General features: G+C 40.6%; 1 protein-coding gene across 1 annotated transcript in view; it reads left to right on the top strand.

Annotated features, from left to right (window-relative positions):
* LOC140140864 (SAM and SH3 domain-containing protein 1-like) overlaps positions 1–12,719 on the top strand; it is a 117,454-nt gene that overhangs the window by 72,761 nt on the left and 31,974 nt on the right. Inside the window, 6 exon segments of the mRNA XM_072162613.1 lie at positions 1,197–1,336; positions 1,906–2,136; positions 3,367–3,520; positions 8,494–8,649; positions 9,378–9,977; positions 9,980–10,374. Coding sequence (XP_072018714.1) covers positions 1,197–1,336; positions 1,906–2,136; positions 3,367–3,520; positions 8,494–8,649; positions 9,378–9,977; positions 9,980–10,374 — 1,676 coding nt within the window.

Below are 12,719 nucleotides of genomic sequence, written 5' to 3'. Positions count from 1 at the left end.
ATTTTTAAAGCTTTTTTGGTTAAAAAAGGTCAGAATTTGGGAAAGAAAGTCCTTTTTTCACAAAATTGCCCCCCTCCCCTTGGAAAAAAGCCCAGTTTTTCAAAATCAGCACCCCTGCGCCCACAAAAAAAATCCTGGCTATGGGCCTGTTGTTAACCTTCTCAATGTAATCGCATTGAAGATGGGAAAATTGGTGTCAGTTGGTGCACTCACTTCCTGCAAGGATGGGAGACTCGGTTTGGTATAAATAACCATCACCATACTGGGTTATGCAGCAAGTGTGGGTTGCATTGTCAGCCATAGAAATCAGTCAAAGAAATTTGATGGAGAAAAGTTGATTATAAGGATACGATATTGGAATCAAGTGATGGTAGCGATGACATGATAGCAGACATATACATGTAAATATTATCTACATTTTCATCTTCATACAGGCTGTCTGTATCAAAATGATGAGTACCCTGAGAAGATATCTTAAACTTCCCATAATGCATTTCTTCCATTTCAATTTTCTGTACTGATTTGCTATCGATTGCAACATGGATCGATAGTGACAAAAAGTCCCTCAATGAACAGAACATCCCGATCTTGCAAATTATATTTATTTCTTGACTATCGACCAATGTAGTGGATACCGGCACATACGATAAAAATATTGGACCTGCCTGTCGTCTATCATAGGTAGAGGGTAGTAAAAACAAAAATTCCTATCTTTTATTCACATTCTTAGTCAGTTAAATATTATTTCAATAACTGTAAACTATTTTTTAAAGCAAAAATTAAGTTACAGTCATAAAAACTCTCCTTATTATAAAATTTGTTTACAACTTCACATATTCTGTTGCGCGTACTGCTAGCACGTGCACATATTCCGCACTAGTCTATGAATAAACCTCTACAAGCGTGTTATGTGTTATCAACACTCATGATGATGTGGCGTTGTCTACGGTCTGATAGACAGCACCCAAAATCATGTGATTGTCCAATCAGATTATGTGTCTATGAACCAGACCACTCCTACTGACTAAGAATCTCTAATAGTTGCCCCACCCTAATAAATGCCCAAAGCATTTTTTTCAACCCAAATGTTTGAAATGCAGTGTTCATGTACATGTTAATGTTAAGCCAACAAGTGTAATTTCATTTTTATTAACCTTTTGCACTAACTAATTCATAGTGCTTATTTACTCTTTCAGAACCTGTGTGCGATGTTGCCCGTCCAGTCCCAACAGAAATGTTCAACGAATTTGGAGAATACACAGGACATTTTTGTAATATAGCCATTGCCAATAAAGACCAAATGTCATTATACAATAAGGAAGAACTGCAATTGAAGGTGAGTAGGGTGTGTGTGGTAAATGAGGACACCTGTTATCCTGGAAAAATGTTGGCATTCTTTGTCTGTCTTTTGGTATTATCTCTGCCCTCGCTCCCCAATTCAATGTTGGACAAAGCCATGTTGTCATCAGGTCTGGAGACCCTCCAACATTGAAAGATGGAGAGTGGGGAAAGGGTGAGATACAGGGTGGAGTCTATGCTTCAAGTATATTGCATGCATGTTTCACTCGCCTCTCCAATTTTGATAGGGCACACATTTCAATTATTTAGTACAAGTGTGCCAAATTAATCTAAATATGGAAGTTAGACATAAGGAGGGACTCTTTGACTCATCATACAGGGTTAGCTAACAGTGTAGCATGGCATGGCTGACACTGATCAACGATAAAAAATGATATGCTGCCATTTGGAGCTAAATCCCTTGTTTTCTAATTCAAAATAATACATGAATTTATGAAAAAGACTAATTCCGGATTCGGCCATCTGCCAAACGATATAGTCACTAAGAACTTTTCTCAAGTAATGCTTTCATATTCCCCTCCCATTTTCTTTGATTTCAAACCACAGAAAGGAGATATAGTGTACATTACAAACAGGAATTCAGAAGATGGCAGATGGGAAGGAGTTTGCAATGGTTACATAGGAAAAATCAAATTTGTCTACCTCGATGTGCTCAACAAATCCGATATAGCAAGGTTACAGAAGAAGATGCGTCCTGCCTCGCTAACGATAGAGGGCGTGGAGGCGCTTCTCAAGTTGTCAAGTTTAAAAGAGCTACTGCAAAGAATAGGATGCGAAGTAAGCATATGAACATTTTCATTTGTTACTTTTTATTTTATTTATTCATTGTTTATTCAGGAAATCCAACAATACAAATGTACTGGATCCCCTGGAAGACCTGAATAAAAAGATTGTTAGAGCAGCAGACCTTAAATATCAAAGATAGTTTAAACTTTAGGCCAAAATAAATAAAATAAATTGTTTGGTTGCCCTTCCAAGACAAAAATTTGGAGGGTCAGTAGGTTGGTCCTTTTTTTTTTTTTTCATGGGCTCTTCCTCAATTTTTTTTCCATTTTGAAAACTAAGGCTAGTATTGACAAATGCTTGATCATTTTATGGTAAAAATTTAAATGGAAATACAAAATGTCCATGATAGTGTCCAAATTTAAGGTTTCTTCTAAAAAAGTGATTAAAAAAACCAAAAACCTGACCCAAGATTTCTGATTTTTTGGGTCAGTCCCTGAGGGCAACCAAACATGGTTTTTTTTGGGGGGGGCCTTGTGCTATTCTAGTTGAAGTCTATACACCCCTAAATGGAAGACATGACATTAATCTCCCACACAATGGGTGTAGATTTCAAATGGAATTACCCATTTAAAGGTTACCCCATTTGAAACTCACACTCCGTGTATGGAATGTTAAGGTCATGTCTTCCACAGGGGGTGTATGGATTTCACCTGGAATAGCACAATTCAGCTTTGTGCAGGCATGAGAATTTTCAGTTTAAAAACTGAATTCAGTTTTTTTTATAGTCAAAATTTCCGCAACTTTATTTAATTTCAGCCTGTTTTTGGTACTTTTTGCCCAATTTCACGCGCATTTTCAGTTTTTTCAGTTTTTTTTAGGAAAGTGCAGTCTCATGCCTGTTTGTGGTGCAGTAAATAATGTGTTAACTGGGTGTGTAGTAAATTCAACCAGTCCATTTACCCAAAGCTGCCCAACTTGTAACTTGCCCACAAAAATGAGCACCACACTAAGATTAAATTACTACAGAAAGTGACCCGTAATCCAAGGTGTTTTGTTGTTGTTGTTGTTGATTGATTGATACCCTTCAGACACCCGCATCACGCAAGCACGGTGTGATGGCGGCTCTCATATACTTGCACATGATCCTTTCTTAGCTCACCAAGAAATTTGTGCCCCCCTCCACCCGGTTGCTGGAGTTCTGTATATGCGTGCCTGGAAACTTGACATTTTGCTATGAAAATACTCATTATTTTGCTTCTGTCTTTCAAATTTCCTTTTCAGCAATATTGGTCCATTCTTCAACTTCATCAAATCACAACTCTAGATGACTTCAAACACTTAGAAAAACAACAGTTAGATGATTTACAAATTAGAGATGATACACATAGAATAGAATTACTGACGGCTGCTAAGGTCCTCAGAGATCCTAAATCAGGTTAGTATTGGGCCAATAGAGATGATACACATAGAATAGAACTACTGACGGCTGCTAAGGTCCTCAGAGATCCTAAATCAGGTTAGTATTGGGACAATAGAGATGATACACATAGAATAGAATTACTGACGGCTGCTAAGGTCCTCAGAGATCCTAAATCAGGTTAGTATTGGGCCAATAGAGATGATACACATAGAATAGAATTACTGACGGCTGCTATAAGGTCCTCAGAGATCCTAAATCAGGTTAGTATTGGGCCAATAGAGATGATACACATAGAATAGAATTACTGACGGCTGCTAAGGTCCTCAGAGATCCTAAATCAGGTTAGTATTGGGCCAATAGAGATGATACACATAGAATAGAATTACTGACGGCTGCTAAGGTCCTCAGAGATCCTAAATCAGGTTAGTATTGGGTCAATAGAGGTGATACACATAGAATAGAATTACTGATGGCTGCTAAGGTCCTCAGAGATCCTAAATCAGGTTAGTATTGGGCCAATAGAGGTGATACACATAGAATAGAATTACTGACGGCTGCTAAGGTCCTCAGAGATCCTAAATCAGGTTAGTATTGGGCCGATAGAGATGATACACATAGAATAGAATTACTGACGGCTGCTAAGGTCCTCAGAGATCCTAAATCAGGTTAGTATTGGGACAATAGAGGTGATACACATAGAATAGAATTACTGACGGCTGCTAAGGTCCTCAGAGATCCTAAATCAGGTTAGTATTGGGCCAATAGAGATGATACACATAGAATAGAATTACTGACAGCTGCTAAGGTCCTCAGAGATCCTAAATCAGGTTAGTATTGGGACAATAGAGATGATACACATAGAATAGAACTACTGACGGCTGCTAAGGTCCTCAGAGATCCTAAATCAGGTTAGTATTGGGACAATAGAGATGATACACATAGAATAGAACTACTGACGGCTGCTAAGGTCCTCAGAGATCCTAAATCAGGTTAGTATTGGGCCAATAGAGATGATACACATAGAATAGAATTACTGACGGCTGCTAAGGTCCTCAGAGATCCTAAATCAGGTTAGTATTGGGCCAATAGAGATGATACACATAGAATAGAATTACTGACGGCTGCTAAGGTCCTCAGAGATCCTAAATCAGGTTAGTATTGGGCCAATAGAGATGATACACATAGAATAGAATTACTGACGGCTGCTAAGGTCCTCAGAGATCCTAAATCAGGTTAGTATTGGGTCAATAGAGGTGATACACATAGAATAGAATTACTGACGGCTGCTAAGGTCCTCAGAGATCCTAAATCAGGTTAGTATTGGGCCGATAGAGATGATACACATAGAATAGAATTACTGACGGCTGCTAAGGTCCTCAGAGATCCTAAATCAGGTTAGTATTGGGCCAATAGAGATGATACACATAGAATAGAATTACTGACAGCTGCTAAGGTCCTCAGAGATCCTAAATCAGGTTAGTATTGGGACAATAGAGATGATATACATAGAATAGAACTACTGACGGCTGCTAAGGTCCTCAGAGATCCTAAATCAGGTTAGTATTGGGACAATATAGATGATACACATAGAATAGAACTACTGACGGCTGCTAAGGTCCTCAGAGATCCTAAATCAGGTTAGTATTGGGCCAATGATACACATAGAATAGAATTACTGATGGCTGCTAAGGTCCTCAGAGATCCTAAATCAGATTAGTATTGGGCTAATAGAGATGATACACATAGAATAGAATTACTGACGGCTGCTAAGGTCCTCAGAGATCCTAAATCAGGTTAGTATTGGGCCAATAGAGATGATACACATAGAATAGAATTACTGACGGCTGCTAAGGTCCTCAGAGATCCTAAATCAGGTTAGTATTGGGTCAATAGAGGTGATACACATAGAATAGAATTACTGACGGCTGCTAAGGTCCTCAGAGATCCTAAATCAGGTTAGTATTGGGACAATAGAGATGATACACATAGAATAGAACTACTGACGGCTGCTAAGGTCCTCAGAGATCCTAAATCAGGTTAGTATTGGGCCAATGATACACATAGAATAGAATTACTGATGGCTGCTAAGGTCCTCAGAGATCCTAAATCAGATTAGTATTGGGCTAATAGAGATGATACACATAGAATAGAATTACTGACGGCTGCTAAGGTCCTCAGAGATCCTAAATCAGGTTAGTATTGGGCCAATAGAGATGATACACATAGAATAGAATTACTGACGGCTGCTAAGGTCCTCAGAGATCCTAAATCAGGTTAGTATTGGGCCAATAGAGGTGATACACATAGAATAGAATTACTGACGGCTGCTAAGGTCCTCAGAGATCCTAAATCAGGTTAGTATTGGGCCAATAGAGATGATACACATAGAATAGAATTACTGACGGCTGCTAAGGTCCTCAGAGATCCTAAATCAGGTTAGTATTGGGACAATAGAGATGATACACATAGAATAGAACTACTGACGGCTGCTAAGGTCCTCAGAGATCCTAAATCAGGTTAGTATTGGGACAATAGAGATGATACACATAGAATAGAATTAGGCCTACTGACGGCTGCTAAGGTCCTCAGAGATCCTAAATCAGGTTAGTATTGGGACAATAGAGATGATAGACATAGAATAGAATTACTGACGGCTGCTAAGGTCCTCAGAGATCCTAAATCAGGTTAGTATTGGGCCAATAGAGGTGATACACATAGAATAGAATTACTGACGGCTGCTAAGGTCCTCAGAGATCCTAAATCAGGTTAGTATTGGGCCAATAGAGATGATACACATAGAATAGAATTACTGACGGCTGCTAAGGTCCTCAGAGATCCTAAATCAGGTTAGTATTGGGCCAATAGAGATGATACACATAGAATAGAATTACTGACGGCTGCTAAGGTCCTCAGAGATCCTAAATCAGGTTAGTATTGGGCCAATAGAGGTGATACACATAGAATAGAATTACTGACGGCTGCTAAGGTCCTCAGAGATCCTAAATCAGGTTAGTATTGGGCCAATAGAGATGATACACATAGAATAGAATTACTGACGGCTGCTAAGGTCCTCAGAGATCCTAAATCAGGTTAGTATTGGGCCAATAGAGATGATACACATAGAATAGAATTACTGACGGCTGCTAAGGTCCTCAGAGATCCTAAATCAGGTTAGTAGTGGGCCAATAGAGGTGATACACATAGAATAGAATTACTGACGGCTGCTAAGGTCCTCAGAGATCCTAAATCAGGTTAGTAGTGGGCCAATAGAGGTGATACACATAGAATAGAATTACTGATGGCTGCTAAGGTCCTCAGAGATCCTAAATCAGGTTAGTATTGGGACAATAGAGGTGATACACATAGAATAGAACTACTGACGGCTGCTAGGGTCCTCAGAGATCCTAAATCAGGTTAGTATTGGGCCAATAGAGATGATACGCATAGAATAGAATTACTGACGGCTGCTAAGGTCCTCAGAGATCCTAAATCAGGTTAGTATTGGGCCAATAGAGATGATACACATAGAATAGAATTACTGACAGCTGCTAAGGTCCTCAGAGATCCTAAATCAGGTTAGTATTGGGCCAATAGAGATGATACGCATAGAATAGAATTACTGACGGCTGCTAAGGTCCTCAGAGATCCTAAATCAGGTTAGTATTGGGCCAATAGAGGTGATGCACATAGAATAGAACTACTGACGGCTGCTAAGGTCCTCAGAGATCCTAAATCAGGTTAGTATTGGGCCAATAGAGGTGATGCACATAGAATAGAACTACTGACGGCTGCTAAGGTCCTCAGAGATCCTAAATCAGGTTAGTATTGGGCCAATAGAGGTGATGCACATAGAATAGAACTACTGACGGCTGCTAAGGTCCTCAGAGATCCTAAATCAGGTTAGTATTGGGCCAATAGAGGTGATACACATAGAATAGAATTACTGATGGCTGCTAAGGTCCTCAGAGATCCTAAATCAGGTTAGTATTGGGCCAATAGAGGTGATGCACATAGAATAGAACTACTGACGGCTGCTAAGGTCCTCAGAGATCCTAAATCAGGTTAGTATTGGGCCAATAGAGGTGATGCACATAGAATAGAACTACTGACGGCTGCTAAGGTCCTCAGAGATCCTAAATCAGGTTAGTATTGGGCCAATAGAGGTGATGCACATAGAATAGAACTACTGACGGCTGCTAAGGTCCTCAGAGATCCTAAATCAGGTTAGTATTGGGCCAATAGAGGTGATGCACATAGAATAGAACTACTGACGGCTGCTAAGGTCCTCAGAGATCCTAAATCAGGTTAGTATTGGGCCAATAGAGGTGATGCACATAGAATAGAACTACTGACGGCTGCTAAGGTCCTCAGAGATCCTAAATCAGATTAGTATTGGGCCAATAAAAATGATACACGACAGCTGCTAAGGTACTCAGAGATCCTAAATCAGGTTAGTATTGGGACAATAAAGATGATGCACATAGAAGAGTGGGAGGCGAGGGGTAAAATGACACAGAGTGATGCACAGTGATGAAGCTTTTTGAGGTGTAAATTGAAGACAAATTTTACCTCTTGAAGTTTCTTGATAAGCGGGTGACACATAATATATTTATCTATTATTGATATTGGGCATATTGTCAGTGGCAGGACCAGAAAGAAAACATGGGGTGGGGGTGGGGAAAGTGAATTTTAGGGAAGGCAAAAATCAACCAATTTTGTGTAAAATTGCTACAAAAAGTGAAAATCTTTGGGTGTTTCAGGGAGCAAGAGTTGTAACTGGAGAGAATTTACTCCCCCCATCATGCTCCATATGGCTTTGTCACTGCCTATTGTTTTCTGCTCTGACCTTAAACAGTGTAGACAGTAAACTTTCCTGGTTTGCACTCCTGTTCAAAACAAGCTGCATGATAATGAACTACCTGATATTGGAGAGTTGTAAATGTAAATCAAAACTGCTAATATGTTGTATAACTTCTTTGTCTTCACAGATGAAGTGACCGCCACTCGTCTATCGCAAGCTTCCCGAAACTCCTCGACCTCAACCGTTGTTGCCGAGCACCTTCTCCTCAGTAGGCTCTCTGTTGAGCGTGACTCAGGGTTCTATAATGCAGAGGGTAACAGTGCTCACCGAAAGCCTTTAGAAGGTATGTAGTTATAGACCTTTTCAAACCAAAGTTTTCCAAAATTTGTTATGGATGACCCCGTTTACAATTCCGGGTCATCAACGCTAACGCAAACGCAAATATTACATCTGAACACAAATCTGTGTGAAAAAACACGGTCAAGCGTTGGGTATGGCCTATGGCCTATGCAAGAGATTGATGTATTGCGAAGATGAGGGTCTCCCTGCAAATGTGTTCACAAAAGGAATGTTTACACCCTTTTGTAGTAATGCACCAGAAGGGTTTTTAAAGTGTACACAGTAATTAAAGAGGCATTCTTTTCCTCTCCCAGAATGTTCCTAAATCCTGCAATTGTGGTCAGTTACTTCACAGAATCATAAAATTGTAGAATTTCTTCTCACCCCCATACACTGTTTAGCACATGCAATTATAGGTATATGTATGTGCGATGTCTCATTGTTTGGAAGTCACATGAAGCTGTTGGTCCTGTGTACAGGAAGAGTCAAACCTTGTGCATGTTAAGCATCAGAGCTATTTGAAAAGAAAAGGAGTACCATCCCCGGTTCTGATATCTGCAATCAATCCTAGGTTCCAGGATCGTGCATTAGTAAACTGTGCACGTAAAGCACATTCGATAATACACACAAATTGAGGTACAGCACTTATATAGGAATAAGAAGAAGTAGAATATAATAGTAACTTTGAATTTTAATCATATTTGACAGAATTTTATGTTTTTTTCCATTCAGGTGATGAAGCCATGTCGTCATCAAGAAGTAGCCAGGAGGCAATAACAGAAGAACAAGAACAGAACAATGAAAATTATAATAATTCCAATGGACTCCTAAGAAACGGTCACTACCACCCAAATATGCGTGGTAGCCCCGTCCCAGTGGACCAAGGGACACGACGAGCAAGTCCCATACCAGGACGGGGCAGTCCGTGTCCAGGACAGTTGAGGAGTAGTCCTGTCCCAGAATTGCCTGGTGATAGACGGGGTAGTCCTGTGCCAACGGAACAAAGACAACAGCCACAACAGCCAATTTCATATCAGCCTATTTATCACAGGCACGAAGGACGCGATATAGTGCAGGCCTTAAATTGGACGAGTTATCCGAGTTGTCCGTATCCACATAATCACCACAGAGACATTGGAGCAGTTGATATGTTGTCCGCTCATAGCGGAACTGTCAACGGGATGTTCCGCCCTCCGCCTGCAAGACGGAATTACAGTTTTGATGAAACAGAGTCAGGAGTACATAGTGATCCTGGGATTGAGGTTGTTTCGCAGTTACCCTTATACCGCCTCCTGTGCCTCCACAACGAAGGTATTTCACTCACGACGTGATGATCTGTCAGCAAAGGAGACCTTCAGAACCGCTGCCCAGTGGAATCAGTGATGATATTGATTACTGGAGGAGGAGTTCGCTTACGGATGTGTACGGGGGTAAAAGCTGCGATGCGATTCCACAAACGCCTCCACAGCAAAAAACACTATGTCCAGCGCATGCAAGGGGAGCAGCTCAAAGACGTCACAGAAAATCGCGCAGTGTGTCACCACACAAGCGCCACCACCATCATCATCGTGAGGTGGCTACTGTTATGCCAAATGTACATTGTATACCAACTTTGCCTCTACGAGGCGCGCAACGAGATCATGCACAATCGCCCTCGTTTGATATTATGATTGAGAAGAAACTGGAGCAGGAGGGGATCGATTTGACTGATGTGCCATATTCAGACAAGGTAAGCCTGATAACTAGGTTTAATACTGTATATATTTTAGGTGTACAGTTATTTTTATGATTTGGAGTTACAGAGACATTTTTCAATTGTTATTTTCGCGATTGCCTAGTCTTGCACTAAAGTTGCAATACATTATTACATATATTCACAAGATGTTAATTTCGCGGATGGAACACCATTCGTGTAAACCGTGAAAATAAAACCCTCGCGAAAATTACCACTTATGTAATTGCTCAAATTACACGTACACAGGGGAAGTCGCTGACAATCTGCATACCTTAACAACAAATTATGCTTTGTACGCCTAATAACCGCCTTACCAGCCTCCATGTTTCAAGGGGGCAAAAGCCTGGCCACTGAGAATTTGGTCCTATTTAAATGGGAAAGAGCATTGTTTCCCAAAACTGCGGGTTGTTATCCTTTTGTTGTTTGTAGCCTCTACCAAAAGGGATCGCTAGACTTGCCAGAAAAAATTAAAGTGCAGTGTACCATCGTATTGGTCATGTTACACCATTTTGATCCATTTTTTAGCATTAAAAATTGCAAATATTTGCGCGCTTCGCGTTTGTCCAGGTTAAGTGATTCTGGCAGCCGGGCAGCGAGGCGACTTAGATATTGTGCACCCTTTGGAAATTTTGTTCGGTACACCACTGGTAAATTTCAAAAAGTAACAGTTGTATTTTGCTGTGGGTTCCGGTTGCACGAAATTTTTCTTATGATATTTGGGTCACGTGGGAAAAAGCCCTAGGGTAAACTATCCAAAAAGGGCTGATTTAACATGTTTCATTTTTTCCATCCCGATTTTAACTGAACATGTGCTAACACCCTATGCTTCCAGCCCCTCCCTCTGGTTCTACTGTAATGGAGGTATAAGTGTGTTAGTGTTATACATGTAGACCTGACGGGGGAGTCCTCTTTTGGTCTATACACTAGCGCGCTCGCCTCTTAATCCCAGGGTCTTGGGTTCGAGTCCCGGCAGGACCGGAAGTGGCTCGAGGAGGCGCAGGATAATTCCGTGAGCGGTTTGTGACAAAAATGGTGGCAGCGGTGGTCCCTTTTGTTTCTTAACACCAGGCGGATCCACCCATCCAAAAGGGTTAGGCGTTCATATAGTGGCTGGCAGTGAGTCCAGGAAGTAAGGCGCTCGCCTCTTAATCCCAGGGTCGTGGGGTTGAGTCCCAGCAGGACCGGAAGTGGCTCGAGGAGGCGAGGATACTTCCGTGAGCGGTTTGTGACACTACTACTGATGAACCGTATATAATGTTCAGTGCAGAAAAGTGCCCTATAATCTTCATTTCCAGTCTTCAGACCCCAATTTACTCTAATCATCCATACACAGCATCTACCACCTTTTGAGGATTTACCATGATTGGGTATGTACAGTGTGAAATACTGCCCTCAATAGTTTAACTGTGATATGTTGAAAGCTGTTAACAGTGTTGATTATAAATGAAAGGTTTCATTCATTGGGCAAATTTATGGTTGAAACCAGACCCGTACGCAGGGGGGGTGTTCAAATTTGGACAAGTATACAAAAAGTCACAAAATTTCAGGATTTTGCGAGCATAGCGAGCAAAAAAATCAGGTTTTTACGCTTTTTTTGACAAAAAAGGTCCAAATTTTAAGAAGAAAGTCCACTTTTCACAAAATTGCCCTCCACCTTGGAAAAAAAGTCCACTTTTTCAAAATCAGCACCCCCAAATGAAATCCTGCGTACGGGCCTGGTTGAAACCCCAGGGGTTCAACTGAGTGCAGCTTGGTTTGTTGGCTGTTTATTGTCTTTGTATTACAAGCAAAAGATATCACATGCACATGTACTTGGATCACTATGCATTGGTAGTATAGTCTTGTCTTGTGCAACTCAACATGAATTTTTAATACATCACCTTGTGTCTTCAGTAAGTTAGGTGAATTTAACACTCTCGTTGAATTTTTCAGCACATGCACATATATATATGAGAAATGACACCCACAGCAGACTCCAGTGATGCTGCCAAATGTAGCTAGGTGCAACAAGTTGTGTAGAAATTCCAATGCCCAAGGAAATCAAGCCTGAGCAATAATGTGATGATAATAAAATTCGCTATAATTAACTTTTAACACTTTCTGGCACATACCGTACTCTGCTAGGAGGTATATTTGGCTATTCAAGTTGAAATCCATACACCCTATGGAAGACATGACTGTAATAATCTTCTACACAGGGGGTGAAGATTTCAAATAGAATCACCCATTCAGGCAACCCCGTTTGAAATTCACACTCCTGTGTGGAAGACAAGTTCATGTCTGCCATAGGGGATACTCCAATGTAAGTTTATAAATGCTGGTGATATAAATAATTTGTA

Source organism: Amphiura filiformis, chromosome 19 (genome assembly GCF_039555335.1).
Source record: "Amphiura filiformis chromosome 19, Afil_fr2py, whole genome shotgun sequence".
NCBI classification, from domain to species: domain Eukaryota; kingdom Metazoa; phylum Echinodermata; class Ophiuroidea; order Amphilepidida; family Amphiuridae; genus Amphiura; species Amphiura filiformis.
The sequence above is the reverse complement of the archived record's forward strand: the minus strand, read 5'-3'. Positions and strand labels throughout refer to the sequence as shown.